At 39.0% G+C, this 24132-nt stretch overlaps 1 protein-coding gene across 1 annotated transcript in view; it reads right to left on the bottom strand.

Annotated features, from left to right (window-relative positions):
• The window catches only part of pkp1a (plakophilin 1a), a 56341-nt gene that overhangs the window by 15485 nt on the left and 16724 nt on the right, over positions 1-24132 (bottom strand). The window contains exons 3-10 of the mRNA XM_039689887.2: positions 20799-21112; positions 18752-18896; positions 16398-16605; positions 16005-16173; positions 11615-11732; positions 10487-10645; positions 7396-7560; positions 4174-4327 (exon numbers count right to left, since the gene is read on the bottom strand). Coding sequence (XP_039545821.2) covers positions 4174-4327; positions 7396-7560; positions 10487-10645; positions 11615-11732; positions 16005-16173; positions 16398-16605; positions 18752-18896; positions 20799-21112 — 1432 coding nt within the window. The remainder of the gene's footprint in view (positions 1-4173; positions 4328-7395; positions 7561-10486; positions 10646-11614; positions 11733-16004; positions 16174-16397; positions 16606-18751; positions 18897-20798; positions 21113-24132) is intronic.

Genomic DNA, 24132 nt, shown 5'->3' with positions numbered 1-24132 from the left:
AACTTTGCAGATACTGGTCATGCACCAACAGCAACATTACACACTATTTAAAATCAAAAAAGTGAAATCGCAATCAAACCACCCCTTTAATTTTTTTAAAGCACTTAAAAAGAAAAAGCATATTATTGTACTTAGTTCTCATACATTTTAAACTTATTTTGCACTATTAAAGTTATACAGGTTTTTTTTTTTAAACTAAGTTTTATTTGAGTCAGAAGTATGTGGTAATTTTATTCACTTTAGAATACTGTTTCAGGTTATAAGTAATTCCTGAAGAATTGTCTAATAATTCTTTATTAACTACTAATAAGTTTCCAGTTCCCCTCAATTTTTGCCTAAAATACATGAATTTACTCAAAGGCATTCTATGCTGATGAAAACAGACAGACACAGTACTACTGTATTATAAAATATATAAATAATCTGAAAGTTTTTTATGACTGTTCATAAGTTATTTCTTGGTTATTTTTATTGAACCTTAATTAGAAGATAATTAGTAGTAGTTCTTCAGGAGGAATGACAGAATTCATTATTTATTGATTAACTAACTGTGTGATATTACATACATCTTCCTAAGTAGTTAACAGTCTTCAATAATTCTTCATTAGTTATAAAGTAAGATACAGTATTCTAAAGTGTTATCCTGGACTCTTTTCATTGGCAAAACAAAGATCTTGACTATAATTTCATGCACCTCTTCATGGAAATAAATGTTGTGACGGTATTGACAATGCAAGAGTCCAGCACTCTGTAAAGTCTCCTCCAGCACATCCCAAAAACCTAAAATGAATTTAAGGTCTCAATTCATGTGTGAAAATGATTCTTCATGCTCCTCCCAACCATTATTACACAGTTTGAGTCTGATGAATCTTGACATTGTCGTCCTGGAATATGGCCATGATGTGTCTTCCTACAGTACATGAATGTTTAAGAAAGTAAAATCTACACACTCCATCAATTAGGGTTAGAAGAACTGTTGTCAAACATATAACGTGCTAGAAACATAATAATCACTGAAATAATGATCCAGTCATAGACCCTTAAGCATTTGCCTTAAATACAAACAGCGACTTTGTTTTTGGCCGGGCAGTGTACATTACATTGGTAAAGTATTATATATTTTAATTATTATTATTATATTTAATTATTAACTTAATTTAATTATTATTATATATTTCCTGTATGATAAATAAATACACGCTACATAAAAGCAATATCACACAACATATATTTTAGACACAAGATACCACATGTAGTGATCACATCAGATGGCTTAATTAGATTAGTAAATACTGGCATTATGTTTAATAAGTCATTATGTAAATCCATTGGGTACGGTATTTAGTTATTTGTACTGCCCCGGGGACTCAGGTGACATTCTCAGTCAGTTTAGAGTCACAATTCACACACTCAGACCAGCTGTTGAGTGACTGAGCAAAACACTGAGCGAAAGTTTCAGGGTGGGGTTGCACCCGCCATTCGTAAGTCCCTTCTTAAAGTGGAATGTGAAATCCACAATAGAAGTTTAGTAACCACAAGCTCATTTGTAATAAGGGTGTTTTCACAGTTGGCATGTTTCACAAATGGCCCTGTCCCAAACGGCACATTACATGTAAGTGTGTCTGACATTCCACGGTGGCTCATTTAAAATCAATTAGTTTTAAATTTCTCGAAAACAGTTTCCATGTGCTTTTCCAGTAAAAAAATAAATATAAAATGAAGATTTAAAGGGTACCTATAGACCATTTCACAAGATGTAAACAACACTGGTCCAGAAACACTTCCTGTTTCAGTTTGTAACTGTTTTCTTTATTTCACGTGTAAAGAAAACATCTTAAAGATGTTTGTTTAACTTTTTGATTCAGTTTTAAATGTTCTGTGGTTGTGTTTTATCCCAGCTTTTATGTAGTGTTAAAAAACTGAAACAGGAAGTGCTTGGACCAGTGTTGTTTACATCTTGTGAAATGGTCTATTGTGCCCCTTTTTACAAGATGTAATATTGGTCTCTGGTGTCCCCAGAATGTATTTGTGAAGTTTCAGCTCAAAATACCCCATAGTTCATTTATTATAACCATTTGAAAATGGCATTTTGGGGCCTGCTTAAAAATGAGCTGTTTCGGGGACTATACCACCTTAATGCAAATGAGCTGCATATCGCCGCCCTGTCTTTGGATGAGGGCGTAACTTGATACCCATGGCAGTCGGTACTGAGGGAACGAGAAACCGCTGTTTTGAATGTCATTCAGCGTACGTTTGAATCGGAATATATAAATAGTACGAAGAGACTCCGGCAGAATAAACATAAATGAGAACGGACCAGTACGTCTCGGTATGGTTATTTGATACATTTATTTACTTATTATAGAGTTGTAATCGCGTCCGGATGTGCAACACACACACAGAGACACACACAAACACTGAAGCTGGCGCAATATTTTGAAACTACATACACATTCTGTGATAAAGTTTGCTACGTACAAGCGAAATTACATTTATGTGAGGGACCTGTGGCGTCATGTTTACTTGTCATACGGGTGCTTCTGTGGCAAATGTGAGAAGACGGCTAACTTACAGAACAAGAACATATATGCAGTTTTTAATACAATATCTTTAAATATATATAAACGTGTGGTTACACACTATACAAACAAGGTTTAAATTATATAGCCTACACAGACATCCTACGACGACAACAACTTTAGACGCATTTGTTGTTGAATTGGCGGACATTGACTGAAAAGACTATTTGCTCAAAAATCATAAAATACACTTACTGTTAACATTACTGGATGTGACAGTGGATCGCAAACCGTAGATGACGATCCACAGTTGAGGATTAACTTTTAAGCCACAACAACAGGATTAACCCACGACAGAACATTTATGTTTCCAAGAGACATTACCGGCTGTCGTTGAAACAATGGAGGATGATGTGTACAGATCACCGAGGGCGGGGTCTAGGCCACAGCCACACTGTCAATCAAACCCCTTTCTCACTTTCTACGTCACAAAGAGCTGAATCTCAGAACAGCTCGTTCTGAGACAGTGCATATGATTTATTGAGATTGTAAAAAAAACACTGGGTGGATTTTTATCATTCTAGGGTGGTTTTGCTCACACACTGCCAACACACATTTATGTTCAAACACCATGTTAAAGTGAATTTTCCATAATAGGTGCCGTTTAATATTAGCTTACAAAATAAAGAAATTCATCCAGTTAAAGAATTTAAATATTTAGGATTAGTTTTAGATCCTCAACTTAAATATGAAAAACATATAAAGAAAATCCAGAAAACATTACAAAGTAATCTCAATTGTCTTAAATTAATTAGAAGCTACAGTCCAAGCCAGGCAGCCCTAATGTACATACATGCTATGATATTTTCTCACATATCATATTGCATGACAACATGGGCACAAGCCGCTCCCACTGCAATCAAACGCATAAATTCTTTATATAATCGAGCAATAAAAATTTTGGATAAAAAAACCCCAAAACATTAAGTTATCATCACTGCAGCATCTTTAAGAAATATAATTTAATTAATTTTAATTAGGCTTAAAAATTGGTTAAAAATAAACCAAAAGTGTAGTCATTTTTAACTATATTTAATTATTGAAGTTGTATATGATATGCATGTATGTTTATATTAGTATTTTTATTATTATTTTTTAATCGAAGTAGTTAATCATGTAAATTTTATTGTGTATAAAAGCCCTTCCAGGGACAGGAGTTGAAAATTAGCAATAGCTTTAAACTTTATATGCAACACTTCAGTGACATGCTTGGTCTTGACACTATGTTTGTTTGCATTGTCCCTGTCAAATAAAGAAATAAAGTCATGTGGACTTACAATGGCCAACGTGTGTGCGTGTCAAGTAACTCTACAAAACCGTAGGTTGTTCCATTTGTCATTTTAGGTTTCAGAAGTCTACCCCACATTCAAAGCGGTTTTACCTCATGAAAGTGTGTAAAATGTAAGCTGGTGTAAATGTCAATTTCTGTCTAAAGGATTGAAGTCTATCAGGTAAAACAAGAGTCCAACCATTACTTCTAACTGGAGGCTTCCGAAAATATTTAGTTTGTACGTAGAGTTACGCTTCAACTAAGTTTAATGGTCTAACACAGAATTATGTAGTAGCGCGTAAGTTGTGAAAAAAAGTCTCTCACCCATAGCACTCCGTAGAGATGCCACCCGGGATATGTTGCCCACTAAGGACATGGCGGTCTTCTGTAGGCCCAGGTTTGCAGAATTCAGCAGAGGGGAAATGATAGGCAAGCCATACAGCTTCTCTATGAGGGTTTCACTTATCACAGTGGACACCTGTGCAGAGGTCCAATCAAAATACAAGTTTAACTGCTTTTCCACAATCAGAGCATTTGCAGTGGTTTTAAAATCAAATCTACGGCTTTTTCAGACCCTTTTTATAAAATGCACAATAGAGCCAGACCGATATATATCGGCCGGCCGATATTAGGCATTTTCCAAACTATCGGTTTCGGCAGTTATAATGGCCAATAAATGAATACTTAAAAAATAAAATAAAAACAGACGAAACACGCTTCAATCATCTCTCTCCCTGGCCTGTTATATTGAAAATGTATGTTTTCCAATTTGCAGTAGACTAGCTAACCAAAAAGCTAGCTAATGCCACTATCATTGGTGGAAGACCACTAATGTTATCATTAATTAGCTTGGTAACCACAATGAACTTTTTCTGCCTAAATAAAGTAATGATTACCGTATTTATAACTAGCATATCTCTAGTTACAGTCCCTGCATTGTAAAATGTAAGTTGCGAGGAGTGAACATTTAGACACAAAGAAAAAATATCAAACGTATCTTGTGCATAAAAGTTAGCTTTTCTTTTACACGTGTGTGAAATCCAGTCGTTCTGTAATGGATTTAGAATCTCTAAATAGTAGGTTTGACACCGTGTCCTAACTACACGCGACGCGATAAAATTCCAGCGACAGCAAGTGTGTCTGTCCACACTAGACGCGACTGTGAGACGCCACACATTCAGAACAGCGTGTGAGCTGAGAGTCTCTCTGTGAAAGCGCACTGCTGGCCCGCACTCGCATTGGAAATGGGTAAGGACATAATCAAAACAAGAAATAACATTATAAAACCCAAAACATTAACAAAATATACTCGTTGACTAATTTTGTTATGAAGTACAGTTGTATATTTGCATAGAATTCATTTTGAACGCTATATTATGCTTTCAAAATCTGAGGTAAATTATCCGTTATCACTTGTGGCACAGTGAGCTATTTTTAACTAAAAATAAATAATGTGTAACCTCATAACCATTGTAATTTCTTCATTCCGTCAGCCGCGACGTCGCAGAAATAGGAACCGTTTCTAAATTAGAAACTTCGCGTGTCGCCGCCGCGTCTGGTTAGGACAAAAACTCTGATTAACATGGAAAAGATACCTTTTATCGCGTGTCGCGACGTCGCGTGTAGTTAGGACACGGTGTTAGGAGGCAGGCAGCAACTGATTGAAAATGGTTTGATGTAGCTTGATGGAAAGAATTTAAAAAGTGCAGGTAAAGGGTTAAGCAAGCTGACATTGTAATTATAAGGTAGCTTATAAAGCAATGTAGGGACTAATTATTATTTTATTTATCAGAACTTTAATTTATTTTGATGTTCCTCTGTTCTGTTGAGACAATAAAAGAAACAAGTTTCTTTTAAAATGCTTTATCATATTTTTTTAGTTAAACCTCATAAATAACTACAAATAACTATGCTAGGGGAATCTGTTAATGTTTTGTTGTGCGTTTCTGAAAAAAAATATATATCGGCCGATATATCGGAATATCGGATTTTAAAACCAAAAACCTCTGATGCTCTTCTGTCAAAAAGGTTATTAGGCCGTGTGTCCACCAAAGCGTTTTTATCCAGCTGAAAACGCTAGACGCTCTGCTGAAGACGCCGTGCTTTGGGCGCTTGAGAGCGCTTTGGCAGCGCAGCGTTTTTTCTGTTGAGACGTTTTGTTGCTATGATACGGAATATATGCAGCAGTTTGAATGTTGTGACAGTTGGTTGGTGTGGTTTGGTCCCGCCCCTCCTCCACTGTGATTGGACGGCTGGGTAAAATGTGACAGTGATGAGCGCTGCGTTTTATCCAAAGTTGAACATTTTTCAACTCCCAGCGACCAGTAAAAACGCTCTGCGAAAAGAACGCTCTGCGCCTCGGTACGCTCACGGCGTTTAAAAAACGCGGCGCTCCCATTGAAAACAATTGAAAACATACGCCAGGCGCGTGGAAAAAACGCTTTGGTGGACACACGGCCTTATTATTATTTTTTTTTACTTCATCTGAATGGTATGAAACCTGGTAAAGGTAGTGCACACTTCTGGTACTGCGCCCAGAAGTTTGTGCGAAAAAACAAACAAAAATAATGAGTTTATTCGAATATTCCTTTTCTTCCGTGTAGGCCCGAGACGAGAGTTCAAGAGATTTCCACGACGCATACGCGAGAACTGAACTGAAGTAGTTGAAGGAAATCGCAATTCTCGTGAATGCGTTGTGGAAATCTCTTGAACTCTCGTCGTTATTTTCGTTCGTTTTTTTGCACAAAAAGTAGTCTCGTCTCTTGATAAACTTATAGTTGAGCCACTGTAGTCACATGGAATATTTAAACATTTTCTTCATTGACTTTCTTGGCCGTCAATTTTTGATCCCTTAGGAGCCAATGTAGCAGTGATCCACCTCTCAAATTTAATCAAAAATATCTTCATTTGTGTTCCGAGGACGAACGAAGGTCTTACGAGGTTGGTACAGCATGGGGGTGAGTAATTAATGACTTAATTTTAATTTTTGCCTGAACTAACCCTTTAAAATGGTACGGTTCTTGGTACCAATTTCGGTACCACAACAAAATCAATTTGAACTATTTTTCCAATTTATTTAACTATTTGAAGAAAATATTAAATTCAATTCAATGACTTTATTATTTATGATGGCAAATTTATGAATGCATTGAAGGCCACATGCTGTTTAAATGAAAATATTGAGAAATCTTGTTTATAAAAGCGAAAAATAAGCAACCTTCTACGCACACATTATTATTAGTAGTAGTATTTTTAATTAATGGAGACGTAGTTAAATCTATTGTACAATAGCCTAATATAATTTTTTCTGTCAATTTCTTTAAGTTAAACCAAACTTTTATTTTGACGTGTTGCCGCGAAGACCTTTGAGTTTCTGTGCGTGTGTGATATGATGATAGTTTTCCCCCAAACTTCTTAATTAAATTTCTTATATCAGATCATTTTATTTAAGACTTTTTATGGCCTTAGCTTTAATACAACTGAATTTACTCCGCTCCGCTAGGAGTAAAGTTCAATGTGAACTCTATTGGGTGTCGAAGCACTTACAGGGCTCTTTGAAGCTGTGAGGTTCTGCAGAGCTCCACAGCACGCCTCCAGAGTGGCTTCTTTCTGACTGCAGCTCAGCAGAGACAGGTACAGCTGCAGGGACTTCTGGTGGTACAACCAATTCACTCCTTTAGGCTTATCCACCTCCATGGCTGGGAAGCTGACCTGACAAAAAGGTGACAAAAAGGTGTAAACAGAGTATTACATTCACAACTTGGTTTAGGCTAAACCATTCTAACTAGCCTAAACTAACTAGCCTAAACCGTTCACAACTTGGGTCACTTCTACACACAAAAAAACTCTTTCTCTGAACATGATTCAATTATGGACAGTGATGAACTTAAGCGAAGTGAGGAAACTCAATGAAAATTAGACATGTCCAAATAACTTTGTTTAATCGTTTCCAAATAACTTGATTCAGTCGTGTCCAAATAACTTGATTCAGTAACTTGATTCAATTGCTTCCAAATAACTTTATTCAGTCATGTCCAAATAATGTGATTTAGTCGTCTCCAAATAATGTGATTCAGTCGTGTCCAAATAACGTGATTCAGTCGTGTCCAAATAAAGTGATTCAGTCGTGTCCAAATAACTTGATTCAGTCATGTATTCAGTCGTGTCCAAATAACATGATTCAGTCATGCCCAAATAACTGGATTCAGTCATGTCCAAATAACTTGATTCAGTCATGCCCAAAAAACTTGATTCAGTCATGCCCAAATAACTTGATTCAGTCGTGTCCAAAGAACTTGATTCAGTCGTGTCCAAATAACATGATTCAGTCCTGTCAAAATAACTTGATTCAGTCGTGTCCAAATAACGTGATTCAGTTGTCCAAAGAACTTGATTCAGTCGTGTCCAAATAACGTGATTCAATCGTGTCCAAAGAACTTGATTCAGTCGTGTCCAAATAACGTGATTCAATCGTGTCCAAAGAACTTGATTCAGTCGTGTCCAAAGGACACGACTCAGTCGTGTCCAAAGAACATGATTCAGTCGTGTCCAAAGAACATGATTCAGTCGTGTCCAAAGAACATGATTCAGTCGTGTCCAAATAACGTGATTCAGTCGTGTCCAAAGAACATTATTCAGTTGTGCCCAAATAACGTGATTCAGTCATGTCCAAATAACGTGATTCGGTAGTGTCGAAATAACATGATTCAGTCGCGTCCAAATAACTTGATTCAGTCATGCCCAAAAAACTTGATTCAGTCATGCCCAAATAACTTGATTCAGTCGTGTCCAAAGAACTTGATTCAGTCGTGTCCAAATAACGTGTTTCAGTCATGTGGAATCACTATGACTGAGAATCATGTTTAACCAAAGAGTTATTATTTTTTATGGCAATGACCAGAAAGTATTAATTGGAGGACTAGTTCACCCAAAACATACATTTTAGTCCGTTTCTTCTGAGACTTTGCAAAGCTTGAAAGTTCCAGAAGCCTAATATTTCTCTTTAATTTCTCGCACTTAAAAGCCTTTAATTTTCTCAAAAAACGACAGTGCGCCTTATAATCCGGAGCGCCTTATATATGGATCAATTGGTTAACAACGCTCCGCGTTATTAAATTCGCCCGCGAACTCGCGCTCGTGTCCATCCCACTTTAAGCCCGCTTTGTCACACGGCCAGTTCAACCTCGTATAAATCAGGTTATGTGAGTAAGTCATGTGCCCGCTCACTCTTAACACTAGAACGGCCACAACGGTCATTTTGACCGTTTTGAATTTTATATCTACAATAACTTTGTTGAAAAAAATAATAAAATCCTGCTGGTACCTGACTTTTCCTAAAATTGTCTGTATTTTCATTTAAAATGCTTTTCATATAAATTAAGTTACGTAAACGTAAGGCAAAACAAGAAAAATGAACATATATACCTATTTCGGCCATAGACGGTCATATTGACCGCACTGAATTTTGCGGTATTTTTTTGTTAAATATCCCGCGGTTGATCGTGTTCTCTCTCAACTGTCAACAGAATGGTCCATCCGGTCACCTCTGTAGCAGTGTTTGCCATATAATAATTTCTACATTAGTTGTTGATCAGAAATAAGCAAATAAAACCGGACTACAGTTATCTATAATTCGGATGCAGGGGAACAATCGGAGGTGGAGTGACAGCGACGTTTCCTGGGTGCAAGTTAACATTTCCTCCTCATCAGAGAGTGATTCAGAGTCAGAGTTCACATCAAGCAAAAAGAGACGGCTGCTATCATCAGACACGGCGGATCCAGATGTTCTATTTATGTCGGATGATCCTGGTGAGCTCTGCTGCCCTGTCCTGCGCTGTTTGTTTTGCTGCATGGGCTGTTCACTAGTTCTGCGAGTCCTATTATTATAGCCTTGACCGCGTCGCAAATCGTCACTATCTAACATTTTCGTCATAGTCTTTGTCATTCAAACCTTGTTTTTATTTAGTTATCGTCTCGTTTTCGTCTTTGAAAAAATGTGGTTGACAAAAATAATTACGAAAATTATTCATCAACACTGTTTTGAATCTAACGGTCAAAATGACCGCTTGTGGCCGTTCTAGTAGTTTTGGAATTCTGGCACTTCTAGTGTTAACAGACACACGATCAGACACACTGTCCCCGGCGCTGCTCGCGCGTCACAGAATGTTCATAAAGCGCTCCCCGCTCACAGTAACCGGGTCGTCTCATTCAAAACAGCCAGCTGTTGCTGTCCGCGAGCTACCGCACATTGAATACTCACGAGTCAGGCTGCGCATGCAAGTTTCGAGCCCGCCCCAGCGCGCACACGCTTACTAATAAACGCCTCACCTCAGGCACCGCGCACTCGCTACATTACCTTTAGCACATCTAGTGGATGCATAACGCAAACCCAGTCAAACGTGTGACTGCAGTATCTTATGCGCCTCATAATCCGGTGCACCCTATATATGAAAAATGTTCTAAAGTAGGTCATTCATTGAAGGTGCGCCTTATAGTGCAGAAAATACGGTACACAGAAAGTCATACATGTTTGAAATGTAATGAGCTTTAATTTTTGGGTGAACTAATCAGTCAGCATCCCATGACCAGCATTTAAAACACACTGCATGTTAGTCGTTTCATCAGGAACAGCTTGTACCTTTTGAGTCTTGGTTCTCTTGGGGCTGAAGATGCTCTGGCTGCTTTTGTTCGCATGTGGGCTCACGTCAGGGGTAGCGAACGCTGGGAAGTGATCAGGAGCCTCTTTCTCCAGCTGGTAGCTCAGGTTATGAAGTATGCAGACACAGTTTTCCACTGACTGCTCCCCGCATCACATAAACAGAGAACCAGGACACAGAAGTCAATTGTAGCTTATTGCACTACATTTTGGCAATATTCTGGAGTATTCTGGTTGATCCTAAAAAAGCCTGCTGTATCATATTTGATGCACAAAAATGTTCACCATAATAAAAACTTTGCTTTGCTTTACTGCACTTTATTACATTCCTTCTGTCATCTGATTGATGATTCTTAGCAAGCAAAAGGATTTTTAGTATAATTTAATATAAAAACGTACATTTACTATAAAAACATCCCCCCACGGATAATGGTTCACATGGCTTCTTGTTTTTTTTTTTTTTGTTTAGTAAAATTTACTAATATTTATCAAATAAATATAAGAAGAACTTTTAAATTATTAGTGATATTTCAAGACAATTACTGAACTGAAACAACATAGGTTTACTCGAATCTCTCGATCATTATTGCATTGCTTTTTTTTTGCCCATCAATACAAACAACAGAGCTTTGATAAAAAAATAGCATATTTTTGCCTAGTTTGGCCCTCTGAATAAAACTGATGTGTTTTTTTGTTGGTTTTTTTTTTTGTCTTCGAAAATGAGCTCTGTATGCATAAAATTTGGATGCATCAAATATTATATGCGGCAAAAAAAAAATATTTTTAAATGGTGTCTAAAGGTTCAATATGTAACATGTTATGACTATTATTTTATATGCCAGGCTTTACAATTGAGATGGTGGTTTATTAAAAAGGGGTGTCCACAAACTTGTATTTTAATAGCACTTCAAGGAATCTATTTTTTTTAAATAGGTATTACTTTTATTAACAGCATACAATTTAATTTGACTTTTTTTTTTTAACCTAATGAATACATTTACAAGAACCTTGTGCTTTCAACTTTGGGACATCATTTTTGGAGTCCACATATTTTTTCCATGTAGAGTAAGAGCTTGCAGATCATGCAGAAAAAAATTAAAGCATGATAACCTTATCATCTGAATCTCCTCTGTCCAAATGAGTCTGAACATAAGTCACGAGAGAGTCGATAAGTCCCGTGCAGTTCCTCATAGATATCCTCTCCTTCTCGCTGGCGCAGCTGAGGTTTCTGTGAGAGCACAACCAAAACTTAGCATTAAAACAGACATTACTTTCACAAATTATCCTTAGAAAACAGCAACACACTTGATTATACGTGTGTCAGTCTGTGGTGTCACATTTCTCGGTCCAACCCAAGTAAGTAAACATCTTGTGATATGCCTCTGATAAGGAGCAAGGTAAGTGATTATACAACGTTGGTATGAAAACCTGCATGACACAACATGGCAGCTCTGAGAAATCTGCTTTGGATTAGCACAGATTCATTTTAAGACGGATGAAACCAACTGCAGGTGGTTTAGTGTTTCTAAGCCGCTGCCCATGTGAGGAATTATAGTGTGTTAGAGTTGAAAACATACGGTAAAGTCTAAACTTAATGTGTTCATCATATAAAGCGATCGTGTCTCTACAAAAATTTGGACTAAACGGCTCAATTCATGTGGATTAGTATTACGATCTCTGTGGCTGTCAATGGAGGAACAGAAAACTTTCAGATTTCATTAAAAATATCTTCATTTGTGTTCCGAAGATAAACAAGTCTTAGGAGTTTGCAACGACAGTAAGTAATTAATGACAGAAATTAAATTTTTGGGTGAACTATACCTTTGAATACTGTTCAGCTTTTTACATTCAAATGAATTATATAATTTTGCATATAAATGTCTCTTTGTATCCTTTTATTAAAGTTTTTTTTTTTTTTTTTTTAGATTTCTATTGAGCCCCTAAAGATTTTACTGTGCTCCTATATTTTTCAACTTAGGAGCCAATGTGCAGTGCTTCTTCTGAGAAAAGTTAGCGTCAAGCCCTGCATCTGACCAATCAGAGCAGAGTAGACCAATCCCAACAGACTGTTCCATGTGACCAATCAGAGCAGAGTAGACCAATCACAACAGACTGTTCCATGTGACCAATCAGAGCAGAGTAGACCAATCACAACAGACTGTTCCATGTGACCAATCAGAGCAGAGTAGACCAATCACAACAGACTCTTCCATGTGACCATACAGGGCAGAGGTAACCAATCAAAACAGACTGTTCCATGTGACCAATCAGAGCAGAGTAGACCAATCACAACAGACTGTTCCATGTGACCAATCTGAGGAGAGTTGACCAATCACAACAGACTGTTACATGTGACCAATCAGAGAAGAGTAGACCAATCACAACAGACTGTTCCACGTGACCAATCAGAGCAGAGTAGACCAATCACAACAGACTGTTACATGTGACCAATCAGAAAAGAGTAGACCAATCACAACAGACTGTTCCATGTGACCAATCAGAGCAGAGTTGACCAATCACAACAGACTGTTCCATGTGACCAATCAGAGCAGAGTAGACCAATCACAACAGACTGTTCCATGTGACCAATCAGAGCAGAGTAGACCAATCACAACAGACTCTTCCATGTGACCAATCAGAGCAGAGTAGACCAATCACAACAGACTCTTCCATGTGACCATACAGGGCAGAGGTAACCAATCAAAGCAGACTGTTCCATGTGACCAATCAGAGCAGAGTAGACCAATCACAACAGACTGTTCCATGTGACCAATCTGAGGAGAGTTGACCAATCACAACAGACTGTTACATGTAGGGTTGGGAATCGTGAGAAATTTTCCGGTTCCGATTCCGGTTCCGCCAAACGATACCGGTTCCGGTTCCCATTCAATTAAAAATATTAGTAAGAGAAAAATCCACAATCCTTTTTGTGTTTATTTCTTATAGTACTTGACAAATTAGTTTAACAGACTGGTAATGTAAACAAACTCAAAATATTATTAAGCAATCTTTGCAAAAAAAAAAAAAATTATATATAGCTATATATATATATATAAAGGAAATTAAAAAATTCTGCATTCTCTATAATAATTTAGACCTCTCCTTTATTGTATCTCCAACAGTGAAGAATACCCTCTCAGAAGGAGTAGAATATGCTTTAAGACACATGTGTGTAGAACAGATTATTTTATAAAATGGTTTGAATGATTGATTCATAAAGACTTTACGTATTTCATTACTGGATAAATCGGCGCTCTAGCAGTTAATAAACAGATCTGCATGCGTCTTGCGGAAGAACATTGTTGCCGGAGCTACTTCTCTCTGTTTATGTCCATGACGAGTCACGCAGGCATTGGGCTACTCCGCAGCAGCTGCGATCAACAGTCTAAACAAGAAGTCCGAGTATTAACGCTTATTACAGGCTTTACGTAGTGATTCAAGATAAGACAAAAACACGGTTTGAAAAAAAAAAAACATTATAATGCACTCGCTCATTGTATATATTTTGTAAATTCTGAACACAAAAACTATACGGACTGCATCTGTTTTGACCACTACCGTCAATGTTTACTCAAACTATAATCTCACTAATTCTGTAACGGAAATCATTTGAATATGTGAAACAAATAAATATTGAGACTGTGTGATTGTAAAGCAGTTTCATATCGACAACTGCTCTCTCTCTCTCTCAGCGCAAACTGATTTGAATGTAGGCTAGCTAGAGAATGACTCGGCGGTCGGCGCGCGCAGCGTGCGTGTGTCTGTGTGTGACAAATGCAGCGCGTGTGAGAGCAAATCGCAACTTCAGTGGTGAAGTTTTTGTCATTTAGGAATAAGACGGCGTCTTCTACTCCCAGCACTTCGCCCACATGATGATATCGCATCGGCATCAGAACCGTTTTCGGAACCGAAACTTAGGAATTTTGCACGGTTCCGGTATTTTTTCAAAAACACAACCGGTTCTGGAAAAGAACCGGTACTCGGTTCCCAACCCTAGTTACATGTGACCAATCAGAGAAGAGTAGACCAATCACAACAGACTGTTCCACGTGACCAATCAGAGCAGAGTAGACCAATCACAACAGACTATTACATGTGACCAATCAGAGAAGAGTAAACCAATCACAACAGACTGTATCATGTGACCAATCAGAGAAGAGTAGACCAATCACAACAGACTGTTCCATGTGACCAATCAGAGCAGAGTTGACCAATCACAACAGACTGTTCCATGTGACCAATCAGAGCAGAGTAGACCAATCACAACAGACTGTTCCATGTGACCAATCAGAGCAGAGTTGATCAATCACATACTGTTCCATGTGACCAATCAGAGCCGAGTTTACCAATCACAGACTGTTCCATGTGACCAATCTGAGGAGAGTTGACCAATCACAACAGACTGGGTCATCTGACCAATCAGAGCAGAGTTGACCAATCACAACAGACTGTTCCATTGACCAATCAGAGCCGAGTTTACCAATCACAGACTGTTCCATGTGACCAATCTGAGGAGAGTTGACCAATCACAACAGACTGGGTCATCTGACCAATCAGAGCAGAGTTGACCAATCACAACAGACTGTTCCATGTGACCAATCAGAGCCGAGTTTACCAATCACAGACTGTTCCATGTGACCAATCTGAGGAGAGTTGACCAATCACAACAGACTGGGTCATCTGACCAATCAGAGCAGAGTTGACCAATCACAACAGACTGTTCCATTGACCAATCAGAGCCGAGTTTACCAATCACAGACTGTTCCATGTGACCAATCTGAGGAGAGTTGACCAATCACAACAGACTGGGTCATCTGACCAATCAGAGCAGAGTTGACCAATCACAACAGACTGTTCCATGTGACCAATCAGAGCCGAGTTTACCAATCACAGACTGTTCCATGTGACCAATCTGAGGAGAGTTGACCAATCACAACAGACTGGGTCATCTGACCAATCAGAGCAGAGTTGACCAATCACAACAGACTGTTCCATGTGACCAATCAGAGCAGAGTAGACCTATCACAACAGACTGTTACATGTGACCAATCAGAGAAGAGTAGACCAATAACAACAGACTGTTCCATGTGACCAATCAGAGCAGAGTTGACCAATCACAACAGACTGTTCCATGTGACCAATCAGAGCAGAGTTGACCAATCACAACAGACTGTTCCATGTGACCAATCAGAGCAGGCCAGGCTCATGGAAAGGAAGGATTTAAAGAGAGTGAATCCTTTATCAAACCATTTTAGGCACTGTGAGTAAAGAGGTGATGCTGGAATGCACATTATGAGAAACGCAAGTTGTTTTTTTTTAACTTGAAGGAATGTAAACCGATTGTAGGAGACCCAACAAAACAAGAATAGCAACCTTCAAAATAGCAAAAAAGCTTTAAAACGCTTGAAATATTAATCTATTCATCATCTGTTCGGATATCACACGCCCTTGGACTCAGCAGTCAGTTCCTTCTTGAGGCCTCAGACAGTGCAACTCTCACCTGAAACAGCCGGTGGTGTTGTAGAAGACCTCTGGGTCTACGAGTTTGCTGGTGTAGATGTCAGTCTCAAAGCTGTAAGGCACCAAAATGCTTTCTGTAAGCAGGGGCATGGCGTTCTCGATCAGCTCTGGCTTCAGCTCTTCAGCCGAGGACAGATTCCACAACAAACCTGAACACATCCGACACCAAAGGGTCACGCTGTGTCCTTCACATTATACATCATTAAACACATTTAACATCAAAACACAAAAACAACTTGCATCACTTTCTTTATGGTTAACTATAAAGGAGCCTATTAACATACAATGATGACGTCATACAACAACAAATGACACACAACACATTAATATATTGTACCACAGGAAGGATTCGAGTGAGAGTGGCACGTCTTACCAGTGAGTTGTTTCTGGGTTTCTGCTACGTTGGTGTTTCTGAGCAACGTTAGAATAGCTTCTATTCCTTCACATTTTTCCACCTCAAGCTTATTATTTGTGTCTTTAAAAACTGTGTTGCGCAGTGCAGAGGCGGCCGTCTGTTGCAACTGTAAATTGTCACTTTTCAGCAACTGAATCAGAGCAGGAATCCCCGCCAACCGCCAAACCTTTTAGTGATACCAAACAACACTTATTAGTACATTATTTAAATATTATTCTTAAGTATATTAAAGACAGACGGACAGGTAGACAGATATACACTGATCAGCCACAACATTTAAACCGCCTGCCTAATCTCAAGTAGATCTCCCTCTTGCTGCCAAAACAGCTCTGAAATGTCGAGGCATGGACTCTACAAGAAGGTGTACTGTGGGATTTGGCACCAAGAAATCGGCAGCAGATCCCTTTAAGCCCTGCAAGTTGCGAGGTGGAACCATCATGGATCGGATTTGTAGGTCCAAGACATCCTGTAGATACTCAGTCAGATTGAGATCTGGGGAGTTTGGATTCCAAGGCAAGATTATGATTTACACTACACAAGAGTAGATGTTAAAACTCCATGCTGATTTATACTTGGCTTTTGCCAAGGTAAGCAAAACTAAGACGTAGCTTTACAGTAAACTATGCTTCTCCATCCATTTACGCTGCTTTCCATATGGTGGTGTGACTTCCCTTCTGTCCGGCGTTAACGGCTGCAGTGTACTTGCCGCGTCAGCACACACGACGGCTGCAACTACAGTGGTCACCCCAGTGGACCAACACGACAACCATCTGGATTGAGCCGAGTAGGGGACATCTCTAGGGTCGTCAAGTGGGCACCTTCCGTCCTCAGTGTTTCGTCAACTAGCCCACTAGCCCAGAGTCACCCCCCTCCATCCCCCACTCAACTCAGCCCAGCTTACTGACCTCTACAGAGCCCTAACCATGATCACGCGCAACCCAACCATACGCGCCAACCCGTTTGATTAAGGCTATCGAGCCCCACTGGTGCGTTATAAAGTAGTTTCAGTGGCAAACGGTTCCGTAAGGCATACCACCTACCGCAAAACACAATATCTGGCCAACCACCGTCATTCAGACAATATACACAGGAACGTAATGACTGTAATTTCAGTGCAACCAATACAAACAGACTCTTCAAGAATTCTACGAAACCGTAGCGTGGCGTACTGTACACAGCCAGCCAGAATATTTCCGTCTCAACCACAGCCAGTTGTTGCTCCTCTCTGCTGCTTCAGATAAGTTCTTTACTGTGCGACGCAACTCTTGGCCACTGAATCCGACGTCTCTGAGGAACCGGGTTGTAGAGTGTGCCACAAAACCTCGACAACCCACTTCCACTGGATAACACCTTGAACGATTACTGAACAAGTTTTGCAGTGTGGCGTGGTGCATTATCCTGCTGAAAGAGGACGTTTTCATAAGGGAACACTATTGCCATAAGGGATGTACTTGGTCTGAAACAACCTTTACTGTACGTGTCAACGTAACATCAATGAACCAGGAACCAGGGTTTCACAGCAGAACATTTCCTAGAGCACAACACTGCCTCCGACACACTGCATTCTTCCTATAGTGCATCCTGTTATCATCTTTTCCACCAAGTAAACACTGCAAAAGCACCTGGCCATCCACCCGACCTAAAAGAGAACTCTTCTATTGCTCCATGGTCCAGCATTGACACTCATTTGCCCATTGTAGGCTCTTTCGGCAATGGACAGGGGTCATCATCTGCCTTAAAGCAACACTAAAGCCCCTTTCACACAGAGATTTCACACAGAAATCACACAGCTGGAGAATTGAGATGTATAGATTCCGCTGTCGCATCCTTTGTAAAATAAATCGACAGCGCATTAATTTTAATAGACAAACAGAGAACTGCAATCAAGGCATTTGTCGATCGGAAAGATATTTTTGGCGTCCTTCCTACATGATTCGGGAAAAGTGTAACTTATCAGCTGGCTCTGACGGTCGTTAAGAAGATGGGGCGTAATGAAAAGCCTGTGGTCGTTGTGCCGTTTTGACCTGCCGTTCTGGAGATACTTTGAACCTAACCATCCTTATTCGCCCCTTGTCAAGGTAACTCTTTTCGCTTGCACAATTTTCCTGCATCAAACACATGAAATTCAAAAACTAGCAGTTCACCTTCTCCTAAAATGCTGTGGCTGATCAAAATAGATAGATAGACAGACAGACAGATAAATAGATCTAAGCATTTTATCAGAAAAAATATCAACAAAATTAACCATTTCAATAAATTCAGACGAAATTGAATTCGGACTAAAATCTTAGCACATGCACCAGTTTCCTGACCTCCTCTTTGGCTTTGTCTTCTGTGAAGGTTTGGTGTTGTATGAATGAAGCTCCCAACAGCTGAGAGCTCTCATCCGAGAGTGTCAGTTTCTTCACTGCTTCCTCCAGAGTCATATCAGGCATTTCTACAGTGGCACCATATGCACTGAACCATGGTTTTGTAATATGTAAGAGACACAAAATTGAAGTTAACTCCTTTTTTTAAACAAATAAATGTTTTTTTTTTTTCTCAAGAAGAAAAAGGAGAAAGATTGTAAAATATGCCAAAAGTTATTTTTTACGTGCACACTAGCAAACTCTGAGACACAATTTTAGACTTTACAGTGCCTGGTCCTGTAGTTTGCCTTATATGGCTTTTTTCCACTGAGGGGTACGGTACGGTTCGGTACAGTACAGTACGGGTCGGGTACACCATGATCAGGCTTGCGTTTCCACCACCAACAGTACCCTTACTTGATAGGCGTGGTATGCTGGAAAGAAGCGATCGACGTCATTTTCGCGCGAAGAAAGCGACATCGTAAACAACAATGGATGACAGACAGCAGATCTTGTTCTTACTTCTCTGCATGTTTGTCACTAGAAACAAGCGCTGGCATTAGGCGTTTCCAAGAAGCCAACGCAAAGTCCGACTCAGGAGAATGATCCCGAGGACGCGCGTCCAGTAATTCTGTTAATGGAAGAGCGCGTTCTTAAGCGCGGCACTCTGCTCGCTCTGGCTCTGCGACTCCGGTTATCATGTTCATTTTAGGCTACAATAAAACGAAATATGTTATAAAACACCACTCTGCTTCTTTTCGATTTCATTTTAATACATTTTAAACATTCTAAAGCAAACAAATGTGGTTCAGGCAACGCATAGCCTATTGATTATGTTCTGCATGTAGCCTATAACATTGTATATTTATAACAAAATTAAATATAAAACAAACCTGCCTCTTTTCGTTTAAATTTAAAAAATATTTATATTTATTTATATTTATATTAAAAACATATTCCAGGCAATATGTAATGTAATGTATTGCATATCGCATTGGTACAAATGTTGCAATAAACATACAGATGATCTTGTAGTAAAATAAAAAAAATGACAAAACTATCTCTTTTTTGTTGAATTTCAGTTTTATCAATAATAGCCATTATAAAAGTATAAGTAAAAAGTACAAAAAGATATACAGTAAAGCTTAAATATAACATCAAGAAACAATTCAGTCAGTCAAATATATACTCAGCGCTCAAAGATATGAAACTTCACGTAGCCTTCTGCCAAAACTATTGGCCAGGGAACGAATTATAGATTCACGAGACCAAAGATCACCTGTTAGGTTTATACAAGACGAACTATATCTCATGTTTAACCACTACAAAGAAATCCGATTCAGCGGCAAACATCAGAACGACTAGCCGAGGAAAGGCTGTTCCAGGCGGGGGACACGAGCGCGAGCGTCCGGTGATCGCTTAGAATGGATCTCAGTCAAATTATCATAAATCTATAAATAAACCACATATTTGAGCTTTAAAAAACTACTTTCTCGCCTGAAAAACTCTTAAAACTACATTTCGTGACACAATAACAGTAGAATTATATTTCAACTGCATATACTTCTAATGCCCTTGTAGCACGCGCGAGTGACGATACTCTGTCCACCAATCACCGTTCTGCAGTGAGTCTAGCTCCACCTTTTAGTACCCTTTCACTGTGCTAGGTACCCCAACGGAAGGGTACCCAAAAAGTGGTACGGTACGGTTCGGCTTTTTGGTACCATTCACAAGTTTTGACAGTGGAAACGCAAATAATTGCGTACCGAACCGAACTGTACCGTACCGTACCACTCAGTGGAAACGAGCCAATAGTGTATTGTATGGTCTCATGAGTAATTGTAACTACAGTTATAATACATTATTATTCACCTTAAAGTCAATTAAACGGCTACCAAAATGGTAAATTAAATGATTCTATCAAGCATCTAATGTGCTTTTGCATTTTAGTACATACTGTAGTACATGGGACGCAGATGTTTTTGCCAAAAGAAATTTCTTACACACTCACCCCGATCCTTCTGATTTGCTCCTGGTAATAGTTGCTTTCGACACTGTCTGTGATTGGATGGAGGAAGGCTTGATGTTAATGGACTGCGATTGGCTGGCGCTGACCAGCGGGTTATTCTCCCGCATCATGGATTGTACACTTGTGTGGTTATAGCGCACAGTAGAAGACCTCATGGACTTCTGGGTATTTCTGCCACCAAAGCCGTTCCCACTGGCCTTCATCCCATTGGATTGGGACTTCACAGTCAAGCTCCTCAGAGACTCCCTCTGGTTCTGGCTTCTCACCGATTTGCGCAAAGACAAGCTGCGACCAGTCTGGGCAAATAAAAAACAATGATGATTAAAGTGCTAATAGATTAAGAAAAAACGGTAACACGATTAAATGATCTATTATCAATATGTAGGCTATGTTTACTTTATACATCTTGAGCTCAATCAGAAAATAATTGACTCGTCCTTTACTAGAAATGTTAAGCTTGTTTTTGTATTTGTTTTTTGGTCACACTTTATATTAGGCGTCTTAAACTAATATGTACTTACATCAAAAAACAAAAGTACAATACACTCATTATGTTCTATTGCAAAACACTTGTGCTGCTACTGATGTATCACAGACATATCACACACACACGCTGATTACTTATGTGTTCAAAGCTCTTATAGCAACAGGAACATAACTTCTACTATAACTGGCCTTTCTACACATGGGTAATCTATCGCCAGAAGGAAGAGGGCTGAAATACTGATAGTGGGTGGTCTGGGTCATTTCAGATTTTATGCGCCTTACAGAGCTTGTAAAGACATTGTCTGATAAATTAGGAGTACAATTTTACCAACTAAAAGGTTTATCTTCAAGAGTTTATTCTTATCGGTAACTGTTAGCATACGAAAGAAACAAATGGCACCATACATAAGAACTGGCTCAATAATACTGCAATACAAACGAGAACGACAAGGCTGTACAGACAAATGTCCAAGTTTACAAATAACTGTCAGCCTCTGTTTACAGCAGCTGTAAACACCTAGAATTTGATCCAATGTAATCCTGAGATACTCCACCCTTAGGCTTTGAAATATTAAGGTGGAGAAAGACATCATCACACCACGTACTAAAATATGCTATGGATCGTTGATAGTCCAAAGAAAGAGTCATTGTCCTTATTAAGCAGTGCAAGAATGTCTGTAGTCTGTACCATCTGCATTGTGAAAGTAATGAGTAGAAGCAACAGTCATTTGTATAGAGAATATAAAGAAACGGGCCAAGTACACACCCCTGGGGGGCACCAGTATTGAGAATAATGGTTGGTGATAATGCACAGTCCACCTTTACCACTTGTGCTCTATTAGAAAGAATATAAATCCTATGTATTAATCCTATGTAGTGGTGATGATGGAACTTGCAGACACTGTAGTTTCCACATTATTACATGATGACGCTGAATTGAATTCAATAAAATTAATTCTGACAAAATTTCCAGATGTACTGAACAGTGCATCATGTATCTCTCTTCTGCTTATATGCACATTGGAGAGAATCTAAAAATGGCGTAACATATGGAAGCATAATGTTTTTTTTATCTTTTTTTACATTTCATAGGGGTTTACGATACAGGCCTGATACGATACAGTGATTTAACTCTGATTGATGAGTTTTTGGGGGGAGAGGAATAATAATTGACGATTTCCAGATTTCACAGGTATTTTTGAAGTACAGAAATCGAAGGAAGAGAGAATGAAGAATAGGGGTTGATTTCAGGACGCAGTTTCTCAGGAACCCGGAATTCTATCCGGCCGGAGAGCCTTATTTGGTTTGCGCTTAAAGAGCTGGAAATAGACATCCCGCCTAGTTAGAAGGGACTTGCAATCCAATTATTGAAAAGGCAACGAATCCAAAAGGCTGTTGTAAAATCAGAGCTATCAAAATTAGAATAAAAATGATTAAAGGGTTAGTTCACCCAAAAATGAAAATTCTGTCAGTATTTACTCACCCTCATGTTGTTCCAACCCCGTAAGACCATCGTTCATCTTCGGAACAAAAATTAAGATATTTAAGAAATTAAGATCGCTCCTGCATACTAGTCCATAGGCTTCTTGAGGGAATGACTCTTTTTGGCCTCCAAAAGTCATCAAAGACATCGTTAAAATAGTCCAAGTGACTACAGGGGCTCAATTTTAACTTTATCAAGCGACGAGAATACTTTTGTGTGCAAAAACAAACAAAAATAACGACTTTATTTCAACTATTCACTTCCTTCTCTATGGGCCTGTAGTCAGTTAACGTAGTGTGATAGCGTAGAGCTACGTCACATGAAGGCTCACTATTGGCCGACGCTGGTCATGTGTGTGATGTGTGTGACGTACAACAACAGAAGCTTACGCTATTAAACTAGTAACCTGACTCGCGCAGAGGGAGAAATAAACGAATAGTTGAAATAAAGTCGTTATTTTTGTTGTTTTTTTACGCACAAAAGTGTTCTCATCGTTTGATAAACTTAAGATTGAGCCCCTGTAGTCACTTGGACTATTTTAACGATGTCTTTAATAACTTTGAGGACAGCAAGTGTCATTCCCTCAAGAAGCCTATGGACTAGTATGCAGGAGCGATCTTAATATCTTAAATATCTTAATTTGTGTTCCGAAGATGAACGAAGGTCTTACAGGGTTGGAACAACATGAGGGTGAGTAAATACTGACAGAATTTTTGGGTGAACTGTCCCTTTAAGATTAATAGCAAATGTGGTAGTCTTGTCTAGTAAGAGTCCTGACTATCGAAAAGTCTTGCTTGGTATTCATATTTGCAAAGTGTTCTTATAATTCTTTTTAGCCATAACTATTTAATTTGTGATGTCCTGATTTATAATTAAATATGACTTGTTAGAGGACCGGCTCTTGGTTCAGTGTTGTGCCTGAACGCGTTCATATTTTGGGCGAACGTGAACTGTATTACTGCCTGATGAACGTTACTGTGAACGCGTTCATTCTGGTGTCTGTGTGAACGCACGCTCTCTCAGTTTAACTTAGAGCCTTCCAGGCGAAAACCCGGCTAAAACACATGTAAACAGACCTTAATATGTAGCGAAAAAACCCAATCTGGCAACACCAGCCACCAGTGTCGCACCGCGGCCGCCGTCAACAAAGCAGCGAGCGAGGAGGCGTCGTATGATTATTTAAACGGGTTATGACGAGGTCGGTGAGGATGGGAAAATCGTACATTTCTGTGCAAACTTTGCCTGTCGATAAAATAATTGTTGTCTGTGGTTGTATATGGGCTGTGGCAATAAAAAAAGGCTAACGTATGCTAACATAAGATAACAAAAATAGCTAACGTTTTTTGA

Source organism: Pimephales promelas, chromosome 20 (genome assembly GCF_988280905.1).
Source record: "Pimephales promelas chromosome 20, fPimPro1.hap1.1, whole genome shotgun sequence".
NCBI classification, from domain to species: Eukaryota; Metazoa; Chordata; class Actinopteri; order Cypriniformes; family Leuciscidae; genus Pimephales; species Pimephales promelas.
This window is presented reverse-complemented; position numbering and strand designations above follow the sequence as displayed.